The following is a 22,411-nucleotide window of genomic DNA, read 5'->3' on the forward strand; positions in this document are numbered from 1 at the left end:
TTTAGAAACTATTTAATGAATAGGAACAGGAAATAGGGGAAAAAATTAATATATTATTAATGTTGTAGAAAGGCAACTTCTCAGTATTTTTGAGCCTTAACAATCATACATAACACTGCTATAGGAATGTTAGGAATATAGACTCCCTTTGTGCTGTGAATTTTCATTCCTCCCAAGCGGATTTTTCAGCTCTATTTGGCAACACTTGATTTTCACCCATTCCTTTCATACATCTGTAGCTTTTTTCTTGCATTTAGAGATTTCCTCAGATGTATTTTGGCTTAGATTTCTGCCTGAGCAACATCCAGCTATCAAGGCATTTCAATTGTGTCACTGGAGAGGATATGAAAGCTGAAATTACATTTTATACATTTGGCTGCAGTATGAGTTTGTTGTCTGTTAAACACAGGAGAAAGCAGCATAGCCTTTACACCACAATTAATACTTCAAGAAAGTATCAGACTAGATATATCGGTTCTTAATTCTCTAGGTCCCACGAGTGCATATTGGCAAGTGTATGTAGATAGCCTCTTGCTGTGATGAAAGTTCAGAGTATCAGTATTAGATGGGAATCGTGTATTTCAATGCTCATTAATTCCCATTGTGGATGTTAACATTTTCTATTAAGGATTTCTTAAATATACAGTCTACATATGCAGAATTCTTTCTTTCTTTGTTTATTTATTTATTTATTTACAGTTTAAGGCTTTGAGCAACTGATTTTGTGGGAGTTTGATGGCAAGGCTAAAACCCCTCGTATCAAGGGTTAGATGTATAACAATATATTCCAGTCCCCAGGTAAGCATCCTACCAAATGGGCAGGAAAATATCCTTAGTGTAACCTGCTGCTTTCCTTCCTGTTAGAGCATTTCCATGTCAAGCAGTATATCTAACTATTTAGCAACAATTGAAGGTTAGCTTTGAAGAGACGAGACCCAAGATTCTGTCTACACTCCCATGACTGCTGAGACATCTACACAATAGAATGTGTCAGCAGGAGAGAACAAGTATATCTCATGCTGAGATACCTTATGGTTTGGTAGGTAAGGTACAGGCCTAGAAGAGGAGGTTCTCCAGGAAGAGGTAATAGAATGGGGTCCCCAGCTTCCTTGAGCTCTCTAACCCAGAAGCATTAGCTGTCATATAATCCCATATCTGAACTGGCTTGTGGGATTTATTCCCCAATTTCACCCCATTTTCAAGCACTGCATTTCCTCTTTTTCACAGATCAGCAACAGTGTATGCTATGGTGCTCTTTTCTAGGTAGCAGTGAAAAAAAAAGGCAGGCAAAATCAAAGTAGAGAGATAGATACATGCAGCATACTGAGAAATCTGGGACACAGAGGGCAAGGGACAAGAGAAGAGGGCAAGGGACAAGAGAAGAGGGCAAGGGAGGAAGAGGACCTCTGGGTGCTGAACCTCTGAACTAGTCAAATCTGTTAATGCTGTATTGGTCTATAAATTGAAGCTAGCTTGTGTAGAGCAAGATTTCTTAGTTAAAGCATAGCATCACTTGTGCTAGGGTTAACCATGCTGGTTCCAGTCAGTGTGTGAGCACAAAAGCCCATGTGAAGTCTCTGCACTGTGTTCCTCAGTGCTCCAAGATTTCCATGGTCTCTTATCTTCAATGCAGGGCCAAACCTGATTGAGGTTTCAGGCTGTGCTGGATCAGCACTGAATGCTTTGTGCCAACCCACCCCACAATTACCTTAATGACAACTGGCTTCCAGTCTTACAGGTCCTGACGAATGTCAGATGTCTCACCTGCTTCCCAAACCAATAAACAAACTTTTCCATTTGTACTGCTACACCACCACCACACTGCACTAGATCTGCTTCCCAAGCAGACAAGGGAAAACCAGCTTTGTAGGCTCATCATCTGTGAACTGTAATACAAAAGACAAAGCAGGATTAACCCTATTCTTGGCAGATTTGACTTTAGTCCATCTCCCCCCACCACCCACTTACCACATGCACAGTCCTAGGACAACCAAAATGCTTGACCTCCCTTCCAACATGTCATGTACTGAATTTAGGTGACTATTATCTTTTTCCACTATCACACAGACAGCTGCATGCTAAAGGAATTTGATTTTTAAAGTAATTATTTGGGATTTCCAAACGATTAGAAGGAGGAATTACCGATGCTGCTTCTTCACCTTATTCTGTGCTATGTATGTTATGAAATCTGCAGAAACAGCAATTTTGAGTTGAAGTATTGACTTCTGTATTTTACATCCCCCCCCCCCTTCTTAAGATCTCATGACAAATACATGTGAATCTACGTGGCAGCTGTATCTTTGAATGAGAATATTTCAATTTTCAGTTTGGCTGCTAAAACAGAAACAGCCTTCAAAGATACAGCTAAATTCTGGCCTCTTAAAATTCAGTAGTAAGATCACACTGGTTTTGACCAACCAGTCATCTCACTTTAAATTGAAACTAATTTTCCAGTGCTGCTGTAACTAAAAAGAAATAATTTCAGAAAATGGATTGTTCCATTAAGATAATCCAAAATAAATAGATGATTTATTAGCAATCTCTCCCAAAACTCATTTAGCAAACTTCCAACAGATGTTCATTACATTACATTACAACCAGCTATGTAAGTTATGCCTTAGTCATTTAGCTTAGCATTCAGTTTTGAATACTGGCTGATAACAACTGCTTGAGTGTAAAAATAAATAAATACAGAAGCCTGTAGAAGGCAAAGGTAGGACAATCTGATTACTGGAATCATTTTATTATGAATTTCACAGAGCAACAGCTATGGCCAGAGAAACCTAAAGCTGCTTCTTACTTTTTTATACATCTTTAGATATAACTGAGCACTCTTGCAATTAACAGAATCACAGAATTTCAGGGGCTGGAAGGGACCTCGAAAGATCATCCAGTCCAACCCCCCTGCCAGAGCAGGATCACCTACACCAGATCACACAGGAATGCATCCAGCCGAGTTTTGAGTATCTCCAGAGAGAGAGACTCCAGAACCTCCCTGGGCAGCCTGTTCCAGTGCTCTGTCACCCTCACAGTGAAACATTTTTTCCTCATATTTACATGAAATTTCCTATGCCTCAGCTTGCACCCATTGCCCCTTGTCTTGTCACTGGGCACCACTGAGAAGAGCCTGGCTCCATCCTCTCGGGACTCACCCTTTACATATTTATAAATATTGATGCAGTCACCTCTCAGTCTCCTCTTCTCTAAGCTAAAGAGCCCTCAGCTTCCTCAGTCTCTCCTCATATGGGAGATGTTCCACCCCCCTAATCATCCTTGTTGCTCTGTACTGGACTCTTTCAGCTTTGATGTTGCCCCTCTTGCCCCAAATGGAGCCTGTTCTCTGGTGTGCAGTAGGAATGAGTTCCATGGACCAGTTATGTGAAGAGGCATTTCCCTGTGCTAGGTTCATGTTTTCCACGCTGTTATGGTTTGAGGCTGGATGTCTTTAAGAACCACAAAGTTGAGGACCTCTAGGAGGACCAGAAAGGTCCAGGGCTGGACCAGAAAGTGTGAATTGTTATCCTATCTCATAACTCTGCTATTTCTTTATAAGATGGCTGTAGGGACAGCTCTTCCTCTTTTCTCCCTTCCCTCTGCTCCTGGGAATATGTGAGCTTTTTTCTCTAGTATGGAGGAGGATTTCAGGCCTGTCTGCAGCTTTGAGTGCTTTGGCTAGTTTTGTCTACCCAATTCTGGCCTGGTTGGGTCAAAAGGAGGTGGGGTGGGGGTGGGGGGCGAGAAAAGAGCACTTGGATCTGGTTAGTAAGGCATGGCTGGGGAGAAGGTTTTTCTTGGTATATAGTATGTTATGGACTTGTGTATTTTATATGCTTTGCACTGTAGCATGTAGTTAGGAATAGAATTTCTGTTTGAGCTTTCTGATTCTATCCAATTCTCTGTGTTTTCTTTAACTCCTTTGAGAAGAGTTAAAGAGCTCTCTCTCGCTCCTTAAACCAAGACAGCTTTAAGTTCTTCAACTCTACATTATAAAGCATAGAAATGCTGGCATAGTCTTTCATTAATTTACATATTTCTAACATTTTCCTTCTTAATCATGTTTCCTAATACTGCTACTACCCCACAAAAAATGTTCCTTAAAAAAGAGTTGGGTTTTTTTTCAATCTATTTCACCCTTGTCTGATTCTTCTTAGCCTGCATTAGTTCTTGCCAGCAACTTTGAAATCATTCCAGAGAACTTGCCACCAGAAAGACAGTATCTCTTGTTATGCTACATTCTGTTTTCAATAACCCCATCAACATTCACTTTTCTGACTGTAATTTGATAGAGCATTCCCTTATGTATCCAAGACTCAGTTCTGAGCTGGCACATATAAAGTCTCAGATATTTGCAAGAAAAGCTGTGTTTGTCTCAGTCTACCACTCCATCATCTCCTCACTGTCAGTTCTAGCTGTAGTTCCTGGTAGCACCTCCCTTCCCTCAGCAACCTAGGGAACTGTGTCAGAGAACAAGGCAAGTATCACTGTGCCAGCAGCCATTCTTCTTATGCCATGAATGTATTATATAAAGCCCATCCTAACACAAGCCACCAGTGTTCACCTCTTCAGTGACAGCATTTCTTCTTCTCTTTTTGTCCCTCAGTTGTACAGTACTATGCTGCTTATTCCAAAGGCTTAAAAACCTCTAAAAGACACCCCCCACACACAATGTATTTAACTCAAGCAGTTCTTTATTCATTACCTAAGACTCTCAATAAGGCAATGGCAACAGAATAGCAGAACCCTTCTGCATAAACCGGTTTTGTGTACTACTGTATGGGGTTTTTTTGCTTGGTTTCATGTTTTGCTTTTATTTGTGTTTTTAACTATTAAACATATTCCTAGCAAGCACACTAAAAGATGCTCCCTTGAACTCCTTTCACAGAATAGGCCCTTCTTGAAAATGCTGATGGTCACGTTCTTCCTAAAGCCCTTCAGAATGCCAGAGTTCCTTCAGATCATGGTGGGTGACTCACATCAGCTGGCTTCAGGTGCTTTTGTTGGCATAACAATCCATTAGCTCCATCAGCAGAAAAGACCTGCCTAGTCACTTTCCCATTATCTTTTGCACTGAACATTAGACAAAGAAGCTTCCATGTTTTAACAATTTCATGTCAATTTTTCTTTAAATCCCAGCTGACCAGTACACATGCCTCCTTGAACTTCTCATTTCCGATGAACTGCAACAGCTGGGTTTTGATAGCTTTAGATATTCACCTTAGGACGCCAACATGTTACTCGTGGCCACCGATGTTCCTTAGTTTTGGGGAGGCTGGATTGGGCAAGGGGTGTGTGTTAAGTTCTATTTTCAAAAGTTACAAACAGGCTGTGGCTTAACTAAACCTTTCAACCTCACAGATATGCCCAACATGCTTCATAACTTACTTTGGCCAGAAGCACACATGTATGAAATCAACATGTACTACAGACCTCTGAAATCCACAGGAGCACTCATCCAAGTGAGGGTAGTATGTCAAATACCTTTCAGGCACAGCCCAGCTGATGGATGTTTATCCCAAGCCTTGTATGTCCAAAGTTCACATCCATCCACCTGGTACCAATGAATCATTACTGTTGTTGGACATGGGAACATGAACCCCCACAGAACCTGCGTGAGGCTCCATTTCACATTAACTTGCTGGTACAGTAAAAAGCAGAGAAATAGGGACAGTGTAAACAGCCCTTCCTGGGCAGAAATTTCTAAAAGGTTCCCAAGTTTGACATGCAGAAAAGTGCTTTAAAGCATTTCCATGGCCTCTCAACCTCATTAGAGTAACCTAGTAACAAATTACCAACACCACCTCAAACACCTCCAGCCCACCTCCAGTTATGCTCCCCTCTTGCTTTAGAGTCCAGCTTCCTGCTTTGACCCATCAAGGGCAGAGGCAGCTTACATGCATTGAGCACATTAAGTCCTATTTGCTTCCCTACACTTCAGAAGCCTACGCTCTCCCAATAAGCTAACTGAAGCTGATCTGTACCCTTGTTATTCCATAGCTGCCGCCCTAGACAGTGACAGTCAAATTGACAACTATAAAAAGAAATAAAAAAAATTGTCTGAGCTGGAGAGAACATAGATGCAGAACAGATGCAGTATTAAAGTGACCATCATTTCTAGCTAAAATGAAGTCCAAGCGCAGCCTCAGTTCATTCACTGTGCTGACATCCCAGCAAGCCCTACAAAGCATTGGTCTTTGTAGGGTGCTCAGACAGGAGCCTCCTCTTACCTCACCAACTCAAGTCTGAAACCTCTCTGTGGCTTACTGGGTGTACAACAAGCAGCAGATCACTGTGCAGTCTGTACTTGCAATGACTATTAATAGAGCAGCATGCAGATGAGTTTATGAACGTCTACACATCTGGGTGTCACAGTCAAATGTCCCTTCACATAGCACACAACTATCATAAGCATCTCTGCAAATATCTGTACCAGATGCCTACTACAAGCATGAGAACATCTCAGTGATGCCCAATGACAGGACAAGGGGCAATGGGTAGAAGTTCCATGGAAACACGGGGGGAAATTTTTTCACTGTGACAGAACACTGGAACAGGCTGCCCAGGGGGGTTGTGGAGTCTCTCTCTCTGGAGATACTCAAAACCCACCTGGATGCTTTCCAGTGTAACCTGGTATAGGTGATCCTGCTCTGGCAGGGGGGTTGGACTAGATGATCATTTGAGGTCCCTTCCAAGCCCTAATAATCTGTGATTCTTCTCTAGGTACACAAAAGCCAGAGCCAAAGTTAATTTTCACCTTTAATAAGCTCATGATTCTTTGTTATTTAATACTCTGTAAAAAGGGATTACAGATTGATAGTTTATTGCAGAGATTTCTAAGGAACATGGGCAGCCACGAGGCTGAAACTACAGTATCGTAATACATTGTGAAGTCATTGATACCATCTACTACAGCATGAAGAGAAATACTTTCAGAATGAACAATACTTAACTGAAAACACAGAAATGGAGCTTGCTTTCTTACAGTATGGTTACATTCTCTATTCCAAGAATAACATTTTTTTAAAAATGCTAGATCTTGAAAGGTCATAGATAAAAACAGTCATGATGAAGATGAACCAGTTCTGCCCAGAAATGCTATAATGAGCACACTGCACCGTTTTGCAGCAAATCCTAGTTTTGCCAAGCTTCGAGAGGCAAAAGCCTGAAATGTAAAAGCTTCCCAGCTGTCTAGCTAGTCCACTCAGCGTGCTCTGGAAGGCCCAGTGGCCCACACTGCTCGGAGACAGCGCGACATCACAACCGTTCTTTGCTGACACAAATGCCGTCAGGGAGAGACGATCCAGCTCCTTACGATGCCAGGCCTAACAAAAAGCCTCCAACAAATCCACTGGACACCACAATGTTCTGTTTGATAAATTCTGTTGACTGAGAAAAAAAAAAAGGTATTTGTGAAGAACAGAGTTATTTGTATCTGATTACAGCAGTTAATACTTAGCACAATTGCTGGCAAAACAAAAACTAGAATTATGGAGGGGTAGGAACAAGTTCTTTACCATGAGGGTAGTGGAACACTGGAACAGGTTGCCTGGGGAGGTGGTTGGGGCCCCATCCCTGGAGACATTAAAGGTGATGCTTGACAGGCCTCTAGGCAACCTGATCTAGGTGAGGATGCCCCTGGTTACTGCAAAGGGGATGGACTAGATGACCTTTGGAGATTTCTTCCAAGCCAGATCATTCTATGATTCTAAAAACATATTGAGCTAGGTGGCAACTGCTGGCACTCATGGAGTGAAAACTGACTCAGAGCTGTCTTTATTAGTAGATTTAAAATACAGCTAGCATTTCAAGTCAAAATACAGAGGAATTGACACAGCAATTTTGTGGCAATACCACTTGTTTTGATTGAATCAAGATGGATGTTTTACAAACTCCCTTGGCAAAAAAAAAAAAGATGAGTACCACCACGACATCAATTTTAATCACTTTTTAAAAACATACTTTTTTCCTAAGAGCAGATCACTAGAAAATAAATACAGTTCACTCCATTATGGACCAGCTTCCTAACCACTTAATCCTACAAAGACGTTTGTGTACAGTGTTTCATTAAGTAATGGCACAGAGTACAGCACACTAGATCAAATGTGCTATTTTGTAATTCCTCTACTTTAAACACTTGAGAATGGCTGCTCCACAAATAGAAGGAGGTGTTTAGAAGGAGAGTCAATGGGGTACTTGGTTGCATGGTTTAGTTGATTAGGTGGTGCTGGATGATAGGTTCGACGTGATGATCTTTAAGGTCTCTTCCAACCTGGTCTGGTCTATTCTATTCTATTCTATTCTATTCTATTCTATTCTATTCTATTCTATTCTATTCTCAGGGAAAAACAAAAAGGAAAAAACACCAAAACCCCCATTCTGTCCCACCCATTTCTACAGGGCAATGGAGAAGGACAGGTTAAGCTATACACAGAAGCCAGAAAACCATCTCTCTTGAACTTCCACTTCACATTAAAATTTACAGGTAATTTTTATCAACCTGTGTGCCACTCCATACATCCCATATGGAGGATAGGATAACCTATATGAGATGTGAAAATATGCAAAAACAGGCCTTCCCCCCCGCCCCCCCCCTTTCTTTAAGTAAGAGAGCTAAAAATGATTAAATAAGTATTCAAATGACAGGATGAAATAGCCCCAGGGACACTGATCAACATCACAGGCTACACAGTATGTAACTGACAGATTGTGAAGATAGATATTCTTCAAACTATACAAATGAGATAAACCCCATAACTCTAGTTACATAGCTACTACTTTTCTCCACTGCTTTTCTCCAGAAGGAAACTCAAGTCTTTTACAATAAGTAACTTTTTTTATCATCAGTGCAAGAAGATTTGGGCTTTGTCATTGTAGATACCAAGTTTTATTCACAACATCTACAACTTTTTACTTTGTCATGAGCTTACTGGCTTTCTCACTAGCCAAGGTCTAGTACAGACTAAATGGCAAAGCCAACGGCAGACTCTAAACAGCATCAGCTGTAGAAATGCATTAACTTTGATAATTGTGTGTCATCTGTAAAAGTGGACAAAACAGGAAGCTGAATGAAGAAAGCAGTCCAATCTTTTAATAGAATTTTCAATAAAACATAAAGACAGACCACTTCTGATGCCTTCCAGTTTTGCACCTGCGTATTCAACCAATCATCACCTGCAGTGGAAGGTGACAAAACACTAACTGGTAGAACAGAGTTGACCACCTTAGACTTACCTCTTCAATTAGAGTATTGATTTCAGGAGCTGCCTTATTTGCACGCTTTTTTAACTGTTTTTTTGCTTTGTTTACATCTTTTTCAACTCTCTTCCAGTCAACTTGTACATATCCACTGTGACTAGCAATCTAGGAAAATAAAATCTGTTTAGTACAGTTGCAGTTTACATTTCCTAAGTGAAAATACAGTATCTTAGTGCCTACAGAGGTGAGGGGGTTTGTTGTTGCTTGTTTGTGGGGTTTTGGTTTGGTTTTGGGGGGGTTCTTTTGTTTCATTTTTTGTTTGAGTGGTTTGTTTTTTTCTCTTTGGTTTGTGTTTTCTTTGGGGTTTTGTTTTGGTTTTGTTTGTTTGGTGTGTGCTTTTGGTTTGCGGTTGTTTTTTCATTTAGTGGGTTGTTTTGGGGGGAGGGAGGGTTAGTTACAGGAAAAGACTCTGTTCCAATCACAGCAGGTACTCTGCTTCAACACTAGCATTTTCCATAGAAACAGAGATTCAAGTTAGAACAGGCAATGACAAAGTTCAGTAAACTCTTTGTTAACTTTACAGGTTCTCTAGTCTTACAAAAGCTTTAAATAACAGTATTTTTCCTTCAGCATTTACTGTAACTTTATTTGTAAGAATAGGAAAGGGAAAAGCATGTTCATAGGACAACAATGGAAGAAAATGGCTTCATTTCAGCTTCTTTCAGAATTGTGGGGTTCTGATTTGTGACAGAATATCTGGAGCTATCAGAATCATCCTTAGAAATACATAGAACTATCATTTTACCTTGCATCATTTAAACTGTCCAACAAAAGAGTATTTTATACAAGAGATAGCTCATGTTTTCTACAGAGCAAAGCCAGACACTAGAAAAACAACATGGTCTGTGTACAGCACAAGTTCTGAAATGTCATCAAAATGGGTAAATTCTAGGGGATTGGTCATACCAATTCACACTCAAACTCCCCAAATGCTTAAACAACAGCCACGAGATTTTTAGCACATTTAAGCCCTATCCCAACCCTTTGCCTTATTTATCTTACTAAGATTTGATCCTGCAAAGAAGTAAGATGTTCTGTTACTCAACCAGCATTGATAATTCCACTAATTTTCTTAATACAATTAACAAAATATTTATCTAAGTGTTTATCAAAGTATCACAGCTTAAAAAAACCCAAAACACCAACAAACAAATAAGGCAATTACTGCATCCTCTAGAGAACATTTAAAACAAACAACTCATTAGTTAAAAGAAAAAGGGGGGAAAGGAGGCAAACCCATCAAAACTAAGGATTGCTGCTTCTTTTAACTGTTAAGACAGATGTAGATCATTACATAGGTAAATGACTTACACCAAAATCTCTTCACGTCTCAGGTCCTTCTTAAGTTCATGTCTGGCAAATTCATGTAACTTATTTAACAGTGTTGCATGCAAATGGTACAATTGGTAAATAAAAATCACAGATAATGAACTTCTGTGGAACAGACATTTAAATATACAATATATTAGGTTTGGCATAGAGAGAAATGTTTCACTCTGCTTAGAGGCACTGCGAGCATTTTGACTTTCACTTCGTTCTTTCTACAAAGTAACTAAAATTACCCCATCTGACTTGCTTTGAAACTGCCACAATAATTAAGCAACATCCTTAACCACATATTAGAATTTCACAAACTTGAAAAAAAAATAAAAAATAGAACAAGTGTCAGATGGTTTCAGTCTGGATTCAAAATGAAGCTCCTAAGTCCACCAATGTAAGAAAAGTAAACTTTGATTTCCAAAAAATCCAATTCACTAGACAAATGCAAACCGAACTTCTTAAATATTATACTCTACTTCATACCTCAGAATATAACAAATTCAGAGACCCTGCCTGCCTGTTTTAAAACCTTTTAGCCACGCGTGCATTAGTGTGAGGCAGGGAGAGCCAATTAAGGACCGCATACAGTGTGAAAATGTGAAACCAGTTTCAAAGTTGTACTGGTTACATATCCAGTCACTGTATCACATAACAAAATAACATATAAAATAAAAAAAAATTTTAAAAAGCTAAGAGTATTTTTGTCTTCTTTCAAGATAATAAGATTTACAATACAGACTGGACATGAGGAGGAAGTTCTTCACCATGAGAGTGGTGAAGCCCTGGGATGGGTTGTCCAGGGAGGTGGTTGAGGCCCCATCCCTGGAGGTGTTTAAGACCAGGCTGGATGAGGCTCTGGACAGCCTGATCTAGTGTGAGGTGTCCCTGCCCATCGCAGGGTGGTTGGAACTAGATGATCCTTGTGGTCCCTTCCAACCCTGAATGATTCTATGATTTTTTAATTTATGTATTCCATATTACCACAATAATTTCAAAAATGCCCAAACACTGAATTGCTGCCTTCTAATTCATAAACCACAAAATTAAGTATGGACTAATCTGCCCAGTCCAATATAATGTAAGAAATGGCAATATATTTGCTTGCAAAAATGTAAGAAAATGGACTTCAAAAGAAACATTTTGTCAAGACTGGTTTAATTAGTTCAGTTATTCATACAAGAAAGATGAGGCACAGAATTAAGTTCTGTTTAGCTCTCCAGTAGTTACAGTTTGTAACTGCATCAAAACTTCAGTTTACACCATAAAAGTTATACTCCTTTTCTCCCTGAACATAGTACAGAGGTATTAAGTTCTGCTTTTTGAGTGTCTGTATACATCTGTGAAGTAAGCACCAGAGCACAATGAATATAAAGAATCTGAATGTAAAATTCAATATAAAGTATTTCAAATATAAAATTGAATATAACATTTTAACTGACAAGGGGAAAAAATCTCTACTTCACTGCAGTGATAGTCAGAGTCTGTGTCACATCCATTTTGGATTCAACCCTACTAATTACATAATTTTGTATATAAGCACAGAAATAACCCCAATGAACTCAAGTGTGGGTGGGATAGCCTTCAAATTGTAGGGCTTTTATGGTGCTTTAGGGTCTGTTACCTTAAAACAATACATTTAAATGAGCACAAATTATGAAAGCTGGTTAGTATTTCTAAACCCAGCTCCTACAATAACAAACTAAAATGATGGTATTTCATACATATGGAGTCACATAGGTCTATACATATATATGTATGTGTCCCTAAAAAGACATATAGAATGGGTTATATATACAGAAATCGATCTATATATGTATATGTAATAATGCAAAGAATATTATTATATACATATCAGGTTAGTAAAATTCATTTTTGTTCAAGATCTTCCAGAACTGCTTAAAAAATGATGATGTTTTTGTCCAAAAAGGCAACTGAAAAAAAAATACATCAATGCAAGAACAGTAAGTACATGTGCAGTGTTCCCTACACTAGTCAAAGAAAACAGAGAATCTAAGAGGGAAGACCTCATTTTGGGGGCAGCTCTGGAGAGGCATGCAAATACTTCATTACTGTGAAACATGCTTAAGAGTAATGAACAGAAAAATGTTTGAGAGCAGAAAATTTGTATAGCAAGAGGAGACAAAGCAGTTTTAATTTCCTCAAAGACAAAATCTTTCATACTAAGAAAGTGCAACTGAAGTCCAGAAGGTGCTCAGCTGCTTGTACAGCACAGAAAATATCTTTAGGTATTTTCTGGTATTTAAATAGGTAGCAACCCCCATCACACTCAATCAATTTACACAACAGCTCTGGCCAGTCTCTTACTTCAATATACAGACACAAAGGGAGACTGAGAAATTATACAACAGTTAAATGATACAAGAGTTAAATTGCAGAGGCTGTGTCTGCAGACATCATCTGCTGGCACAGCTTCACTGTAACCAGTGAAATTACTTCAATTTGTTACAAAGGCAGAGAAATGATGCCCTTCCATTTCATGTCAAAACCTGCCTAAAACGTGGTATTTCTTTAAAAGGCTAACTGCCAATTACCACTTGCTTTGGCTATTCCACCTCACATTCCCTCAAAGTTTGCGTGCATCAACTGTCAAGTAAGATCTTCAGCCCCAAACTGAACACAACTCTGTCTTAAGTCCCCACCCCTAGAAGCAAGCTGTTCTCTCCCCACTTTGTTGAGATGCTACAACATGATAATGGCATGGTATCAACAAACCCAAAAGAGATCTTAAGAGTTTATTTTGCTTCTTGGGTTGCTTTCAAAGATTTACCTCAAGTCAGAAAATAGTTCACCAAAGAACTGAATTAATCAATGGAGTATTAATGGGATGGGGCAAAATATATTAGCAACAGCACAAATAACTGAACAAAAATACCATTTTATGATTAAATAGTAGTCAACACAATGCAAAAACCCTGCAATTTGTATGTTGACTGCAAAACAAAAAGTAATGAAACCATTACTGATGACACAAGAGTTTAAAAACACAGAACAGGTGCTCGATAAGAGCAATTGTTTTTAATCATTCCCCTACTCTAAGATTTCAGTAAACTCTGCTGTACAAACTAGAAGCCACACAAGGAAAATCCCTTATTATGAGAAATAAATTAGAATTTCTCTAATACTGGCCTTATACCAGCTTATTTGAAGAACTATATCTATTTCAATTAAAAAAAGGATAGTTAATTGATCAGATTGAGCTGCTGAAACATGCAGCACAAAGATGTGATAACAATCCTAATTTTTAGAAACTATGCAAATTCCTTAATATCATTTATGCTGTCTTCCTCAGACTCCTTTTTATTTAATCTATGTTAAGACCGAAAAATCTCTAGATCACCTCCAGAAAAAAAAAAATGGAATCTCTCTTTTCCTTCTTGTGCAAACACTGCAAATACGTATTGCTCTCAGTTTCCTCCTAGATTTCTTGAGCTGAAGTCTTCACACTCTGAAGAAAAAAAAAACAGAAAGAAAAGGAAAAAAAAAAGAAAAAAAAGGAAGAAAGAAAGAAAGGAAGGAAGAAAGGAAGAAAGGGAAAGAAAGAAGGAAAGAAAGAAAGAGAAAGAGAAAGAAGGAAAGAAGGACAGAAAGAAAGAAAGCAAGAAAGAAAGAAAGAGAAAGAGAAAGAAAGAGAAAGAAAGAAAGGGAGGGAGAAAGACAGAAAGAAAACACCACAAAAAAGACCCCACAAACAAACAAAACCCAAAACCCACCATCTTTTTTCATTTCAGGACTGAAATGTTTCACTGAATGGGCTTTAGCCAAGAATCTTGCCTTCTCCAGAGCTTGTTTTAGCGGGTAATTACAACATCAATATTGCAATCAGCAGCTGAAATGAAATCTGCAACTTCAGAGAAACCTACAGATAAAAACACAAGTTTCTAGTCATGTGCTGAAGCACTCCTCTGCCTACTCAAGGGAAGCACTGAACACATATTCATAGAGAAACTAAAATCACAATGTGTGATCTTTAAATGAAAAAATTAAAGACTACAGAAATGTAATTACACTATAGAATTTATGACTCAGCTTTAAAATGCAAAACGTTTTGAATTGAAATGAAAGACCACGGCATTTACTTCACTCCCTTCCAAGAGCATCTCATCGTACTTAATTAAAGATATAGACAACTCAATCAAAATACGCAGCTCATTTTTCCTCTTGGATAATATCCCTTTTCAGATACACTGGAAATGAGATCAACTAAGAAATCAGACACTCAAACACATGGCAAATCTATTTCATTTACTGGAAAGCTCTCAAGCCTTCACTGCTCAACAAGCGAATATACTGCACAAGTAATACGTTTCAAGCAATTTCTAATTTTCTTTGCCTGCAGGTTTTAGATTCAACTTCTCAGCTTCCTGTAGTCAGCAGTACTAATGAAAGTTCCTGCAGGCTACCCCTGCATGCCAGGCCTCTATTCTGTTGGCTCTTCAGCCACTCCTAGATAAGAACTGTCATTAAAGGAATTAAGACCAATGGCATACAACATGAGAAGAGAGACTGAGATCGTTAAGTCAACTAGATGAAAAGGATGATGAGTACTTCAAGATCCACTGCAAATAGATATCTAAAAAAAAATCCCAAAATTAATTCTTTGCTAATGATCCAGAAACACATACTACAGGCTAAACAATTCCAGAGTATTCTGTCAAACTGATTCATTTGCTGGCACAGTACGTTATGCCAAAAGTTTCCATCTGGATGATTCTAAACCATATTAGATTCAACAGTCTTGTACAGTTCCACCCTGTATTTAGGTACAAAGCCAAGTAAGCAGTGATTTCCAGGAGATTTTAAAAGGTCATCAGTGCATAATGGTGAAGTGAAATGAATGCTAATACTATAAAGCTTCACATCAAAACTATTTCACTGACTTCATACATTGTTGTTGATGCTTGCTTTCGGGTAATACAAAGTAAAATACGCTTTGTATTTGTAGCAAACAGCTTAAATCCAAATAGCTCCACAAGCATACATTCTCACATAGAGTGCTGCAGTTCAGTTACATGTTGAACATGGGGTTTACACACCTAAAACCAAACCCTAGATCAGTAGAGAACAGGATGATGAAGGCAGTAGGACTACTTGACAACTGTGACATTCTGATGCCTTAGACAGCAGCTATCAGAGGTCCTATGCAAATCTTCCTGATCAATGGTTGACTGCAACAGCCATTACAGTAATAATAAAATAATGGGAAGTAGGATATGTCTTCTGAAAATTCTCCAGGGTGATGTTAGAAATAATAAATGTGTGTAAATATATATATACACACACATACACTTAACATCCTGTCTCAAAAAAAGCTGCATTACTGAACCTAAGTTGGCACCAGTCTACTTCCTCTGGAATGATGAAGAATGACAAGCTCATGGGTATTCAGACATGAAAAATGCCAGTAATAGAAATTATGTAGCATCTTGCAGAAGGGTATGTGAAATTCTCCTTCATTTCAAGTTGTGTCATCTAATGTCACAGCTTTTGGGAAATACACCCTCCCTAACCACAGTACTGGATGAAAATCACACAAGAGTCATGCCAGAAAATATCATTAAAAATTCTGGATTTGAAATCCAATTGAACAGAGGAATGCAGTGAAGCTATCAGAAAAGCTTCAGAGGTTCAACCAGATAGAACTAGTAAATACAGCCTGGGGAATAAAGAGCAAAACATGGCTTCATAAATGGAACAAAACAAGCCTTCCACACAACTGCCCAAGAAGCCCACTTCTAAATGATTGATAAAATTCTCAAACCTACTTAAAACAACCATCTGAAATTCCTTGATCTCCCTAAGCATAGGTTTACAATTACTTCCTCTAGTCTGGCAGTACTGAACTACACAGAGCATCTCAGTTTCTGCAGAGAGGTTTCTTTTAGCTTACTAGAAACTATTTTACAGGACAGGATAACTTCTGATTTGCCTCTGATTTTTAGCAATGTCTCTGTTGTACATCATATTCCAGCTGCAATGGAAGTTTTTGACTGATAAGACAGAAGAGATCAAGTAGATAAGAAGCCTTCCTAATTAACTTTTACTCAACAGCTGCATTTTTCCTATTGTTTAGTAAACAACATTTGCCAACTTATAAAGCATGAAATGCTACATACTTGAAGCAGAAGAAAGCCACCACCTACTGCAGTTGCTGCAAGCTTTCCGACTTTCTGGAACAAAAATCCCGCACACCTTAGGAGAACAAAACAAAAACAAAACACCCAGTCCAATGAAGTTGTCTGCTGAACAATGCCACACTCCAAAATTCCCTACCACAACTATTACTACTTTTTTTTAACAAAGTAAATTTATCATGTCACACTTTTAAATTTTAAAATTGGAATATTTAATACAAACAATATTGAATTAATAAACTCTAACACAAGACAACACAAGTAATGGTTGGTGGTTCATGGCTGTCTGATGGCCCCTTTAAAGTAAGCTTGAGATTTCTGGACCTTGTCTATACACAAAAGCTGAACGCTGCTATTAAACTTAGTAAGTTAACAAAGCACAATGTAGTAATATAGAAGTGCCATTATAACCATTCCCAAATGGGAGGTAAGTACATTATACCATCATTTATATTAACTATACAACCCAGAAGTTAAGTATCTCAGGCTGAGGGAGCTGGGGTTGTTCAGCCTAGAAAAGAGGAGGCTCCTGGGAGATCTAATAGCAATCTTCCTGTACCTGAAAAGGACCTACAAGAAGGATGGAGAGAGACTGTTTACAAAGGCCTGCAGTGATAGGAGGAGGGGCAATGGCTTCAAACTAGAGAAGAGCAGATTTAGATTGGATGTTAGGAACAGGTTCTTTACTATGAGGGTGAGGGAACACTGAAACAGGTTGCCCAGGTTGGGGCCTCTGGAGATATTAAAAGTGAGGCTCAACAGGGCTCTGGACAACCTGATCTAGTTGAGGATGTCCCTGCTTGCTGCAGAGGGGCTTGGACTAGATGACCTTCCAAGGTCCCTTCCAACCCAGACCATGTTAGGATTCTACGATCTTGGGTAAGAAGTTACATCCCTATCACAAGAGTTAAAATCAGTGGGGCCTCTCTACTGGGACATGGCCTTAGTTTATTTTTAACATATCGAGGTAACCAAAAATTAATTATCTTGTTCACAGACTCCAAACACTCCTACATCAAATAGAGAATAGTACAGATATTGGTATCATGGAATAGTTTTGGCAGGAAGGGACCTCTGGAGGTCATCTAATCCAGCTATCTACCCAAAACTGGACCAGCTGCAAAGTTCGATTCAACCTCCAAGCTCAATAAAGTTGCTCAGGGTCTTAGCTCAGGCAGGTGCTGAATGTTTCCAAGGCTGATGCTTCCATAACTGGGTAACTCTGCTGGTGTTTCATCTGCTCCCACCACCTGCCCCCACACAGAGGGGAATTTTCTTCCCCCTGCATATATATTTATTATATATATATATATATGAATATGCACTCAAAGGTATATACAGATACTGAAATACACCATTTCCACATCTTTCAATAAGCCAGTTGTTATGGATACAAGAACTATACCCCAGAAGCTTCAGAGTTTATGTATACAAATCTAACCTCTAAAAATAATTTTAAGGCTACAGAGGCAAATAAAAAAAATCAGACATCAATCTAAGCCTACACTCCTCAAAGCTGGACTGTGCCTGGACAAAATTTCATTTGCACTCTATTTTATCTTCCACACCTTGCATAATTCTGCTTTAAAAGTTCCTGTGCTACCATAATGCTGTCTTTCATGCAACTTTTTCAGAGTACCAGAATAGATAAAACACCACTCCAATATCTCTGAGATATAACCAATACTTGGATATAGCTGCAAATGCTGTGGCTATGCTTTTCAGTGCAAGTTCTCATCTTTACTGTCCAGCTTTCACTATGAATTACCTTAGTGTAGTACCTCCCTTCAGTTAACAGCATAACAGACTGTTAATTTATTCAAAATGGCTCTAGCTGAATTCAGAGAAGAAAGTCTCTAAGAAATGGGGCTCCTAATTAAAAGTGCATTCTCCAACATTTTTTCCCTCATTTCTTTTATCTATATGATTTCTTAGCAATAATACCATAATAAGGTTCCTAGATCTATACTAGGGAGGAAAAAAACTTTTCCATACAAACAGAAGTTACATGCAGTAATTTTCCATTTATTTCCTGTACTTGTAGAGCTCTGACATTTCCCCAAATCCTTTCCACAGTAACTGGTATAAGTTATCTAAGAGAACTGGTCTTTTACCAGTACAACAAAACACTTGGAAATGTTGAGTCAGAAAGAAAAAGAAAAGAAATTGTAAAGAAATTGTTCACACATGAATAACCTTGATCAACGATAAAGGAAATCCTGTTAGAGAAGATACATTTATCTGCCTCAAATAGCCTTGGAAATGGATCTTCTAACACTGTAACAGGCCTAGGGCAGTTAGGAAAAGTGATGTTCTCTCACCAGCCAGTCACGCCGCCCATCACAATCTGGGTAGCTACAGAGTATTTTTCTACAATTGGTCCTGAATTCCGTCCAAACAGACGATTCCACCAGTGGTGACGGCGTGCATACTCTGTTAAATCCAACACTTCATAGGAATCATCGTCACTTTCATGTTCTTAAACAGAAAAAAAAGTGATTTTCTCAGACAGTAAATTAACAATCCATGCAAAACCCCCAAACGTTAACAAAACTATTTTTAGCATTAACTGGCTAATCCAATGGTGTAAACTACTGCATACAGGCTACCTACAGTCCAGCAGCTCATAGAGCATGGGATTTCAAGATTTTTATTCCATAATCTTCATGGTAAGGAAGAGAAGACTTACAGGGAAGGTATCATCCATTTAATCCATGGCTGGCACAAAAAAGGTGAACAGGAATCTCCTATCTGCTCAAGTACAGGAACCAAGAGGTATTAGATGAAAACTATCAGGTAGCTGGTTCAACAGAAAAAAAAAAAAAGGTGTCTTCCTCTCCTTCATCACCCACCCCCTGCCAGAAGCACAAGCTAACCGCTGCAACAGCTTGCTGTGCATACCATAAAGCTGGGGACTCCAAAGTAATGACAGAGAATGTTAAAAGGTGAAAAACCAACCAACCAAAAAAATCCACCAAGGGCTATTGGACACAAAGACAACCACCATGCTAATGAGGTCCTGGGCTATAAATCATTCAAAATAGTCTAAGAAAGTATCAGTATATGCTTACCCTATTAAATCTTTCTTAGCTCATCCTACAGCTGCTGGCCACTAGACACTGGGCTTTCCCGTGACCTACTACAACTGCTTCTATGATCTTGAGCAACGTGACACACATGTAACTTAAGGGAAAGCACGCACACAATCTCTTCTGGATCAACTGGAAAATTGAAAGATTGAGGGCTTCTGGATGAAGTACTTAATAAAATGTTTAGTGTCAGCATATGCTAATAAGCCAAGAACAGATGCTTCTGTTCCTTTTCCACAACAGGTGAAATAGATGAAACTGGGACAGTTAAGTTCCATATTTGCAGTACAATTGTCGATATTTTCAAAACACACATCCTACTTCTTCAAACGAGAGATTCTAAATACCACCCATACTCAAAGACCAAAGGGAAGAGATGATTTAAGTTTTTAAACGAAAAACATTTTTAAAATAACATAGTTCTATGGACACACATACTTGAATTAAAGTCCGCTTTGGCTAAATATACTTAAAGTGAATTTTAAGTTCAGCAATGCTGCTGGGACATTCCAGAGAAGTTAAATTAACACAGAATTATGAAGACTGTAGATCTAAACATTTTATTAAGCACTTTAGCAGCTTCTTTTACCTCTTATAAGGATGGGTGAAAAGTTAAGAGAATGCAAGAAACACACGTGCACCCATGAACTGTATGCCTTTATTGTCACCGAAGTGCTCCTGCGTGCTGCAGCTCGTAACGCTGAAGAGTTGTTATGGAAAGGTTTTCCTTTCCGTCTTTCAGGAATCGAGCACAAACCTTAACATCTTTATATGAACTCTCACAGCTGTTAGTTATATTCATTTCACCCTAAATATTGTTCAAATGGAAACCAACACAAGTGTAACACGTTGTATAGAAAATAATGCTAGAGCATTTTCTACTGGTAAAAACCCAGTAATTATGAATTCCTTTATTGCAGGTCAGGATTATGTGTACTATTCATGCACATAAAAGCCCGCGTGTGCAGGACGCCCATCACGTCACTGCAAGGCTATTCTAATACACTCAGAAGATGTGCTCATTAAAAGACGGGGAAACGACGGATGCTAGGGAAATCGACACTGCCTAGTCCAGCGGCCTCGGGCGAAGCACCTCGAGCCGCTGGTCCTGGTGCACTCCTTATGAGGACTTCAGCGGCACTCTGGTTTGAAGACGGCTTTCACCCGAGGCCCTGCCACTTCCTTCTCGCCACTCACTCCGCTCCCGCCTAGAAGGGGTTTCGGCAGTTAAGCCGAGAGACGCCACGGCGGCCCCCCGGAAGAGGGGGGGCGGAGACTGTACGCGGGTTAGCACCGGCAGCAGCGGCGGCTCAAGCCCGCCTGGGGACGAGCCAACGGCGATGCGCGAGACCCCGCGCGCAGGCGCCTCGCCCCTCCCCCACCGGCCGCACGGACGCGGGGGACGGACGGGGGAGGGGCAGAGCCCGGGACATCCCTCCCCCGCCTGCGGGCGCCGGCACCGGCGGGGGGGATCGGGCTGCCAGCTGCCCCCGAGAGCAAGGGCGGCCGCTATGCCTCCGCCTCCCTTTTCCCGTAAGGGGAAGGGACAAGACGCATCGCTGCGGACGCGCCCCAGCCCACGGGGAGCCCACTGACCTGAGGCAGTACGGGGCCTCCGCGCCGCCATCTTGGCTGATGCTGACGGCGTAGCCGGGCCTCAGGCCGCCTCCCTCCGCCCCCAGCCCGCTGCTCTGCGCTGCCCACGCTGGTCCTCCCCCAGCCTGGGCTCCGCCTCCTCTGCGGCCGCGGGGCGGGAGCGAGCATGCGCACGTCGCCCCTCCCCCCGCCCGCGGGAGCACGAGTTGCGCCTGGGGGCTCTCCCCGAGGTGTCGGGCGGCTTGAGGGTGGCTCTGGGGAGGATTGTGGGGGCTGTAGTTTCTGAGGGAGGGCTGAGGGTGGCCGTTTGGTTGGAGGCCAGCATGCCACCAGCATCCTTCACCGTGGGGCCGGGGCTGTCGGTTTCGTTTCTGAAGCAGACAGCACCTGAGTCTTCTCGGCCCTGGAATGCTGACGGGTGCAGGCCCGAGGTGTGCAACTCACACAGTTGCTGTGGTGGGACCCAGACCGTTGGCACCCTGCCTGTTCTTGCTCGCAATGTGGGGAAGACTTGCTCAGCCTCGTGATAGGTATAAGATCCTCAAAAAGTCTCAGAATAACGCTTGCTGTGGATGAGAAATGAAGGGGTGGCAGCCGTCATGGCTGGAGAATGGGTCTCATGCAGCTGTAGTACATCAAACGCAGCAGGGACACATGAAAATGGATGTCACGTTGCCATGGGCATTAAATGTCCCATAAAAATTAATAACCAGAAAAGAAAACAAAATGCAAGGCCCCTGGAAGAACAAAGGTTAAAGTCAATGTGAGGCATGGAACAAAACGAAATTTGGAATCACCTTTGCTGCAACAGTGGGTGCTGTTGGTGCTGGTTTGGTGGGCTAAAAGCCATACGACTGTATTTTACGGCTTTTATTTTGATTTTAGTGTGTGCAGCTCCATACAACCTTTATGGCCATGGCACACAAGTGCAGATTCGTGAATACTGTGGCAATATGAACATCAAGAAAGCGAGAGAGTTAATTTATTTTAAATAATAAAAGA

The 22,411-nt window shown here is 40.3% G+C and overlaps 1 protein-coding gene across 1 annotated transcript; it reads right to left on the reverse strand.

Moving 5' to 3' along the window:
• Window positions 1-6,686: 6,686 nt before the first annotated feature.
• FUNDC1 (FUN14 domain containing 1) lies at window positions 6,687-21,537 on the reverse strand. Its single transcript, XM_054165937.1, has 5 exons — window positions 21,410-21,537; window positions 19,046-19,202; window positions 16,707-16,782; window positions 9,229-9,357; window positions 6,687-7,383 (listed from the first exon to the last, which is right to left on the reverse strand). Exons 1-5 carry the CDS (start codon window positions 21,438-21,440, stop codon window positions 7,306-7,308), a joined length of 471 nt encoding a protein of 156 aa, XP_054021912.1. The 5' UTR covers window positions 21,441-21,537; the 3' UTR covers window positions 6,687-7,305.
• Window positions 21,538-22,411: the final 874 nt, after the last annotated feature.

This window comes from Dryobates pubescens, chromosome 12 (assembly GCF_014839835.1).
Source record: "Dryobates pubescens isolate bDryPub1 chromosome 12, bDryPub1.pri, whole genome shotgun sequence".
Taxonomy (NCBI): Eukaryota; Metazoa; Chordata; class Aves; order Piciformes; family Picidae; genus Dryobates; species Dryobates pubescens.

Coding starts and splice junctions, on each gene's coding strand:
- FUNDC1 (XM_054165937.1), bottom strand. CDS start 21,440: ATGGCGGCGCGGAGGCCCCGTACTGCCTCAG. Junction 9,358..16,706: donor GTGGCTTTCTTCTGCTTCAA/GTATGTAGCATT, acceptor TTATTTTCCTAG/ATTGCTAGTCACAGTGGATA. Junction 7,384..9,228: donor TCAATACTCTAATTGAAGAG/GTAAGTCTAAGG, acceptor TTTTTTTCTCAG/TCAACAGAATTTATCAAACA.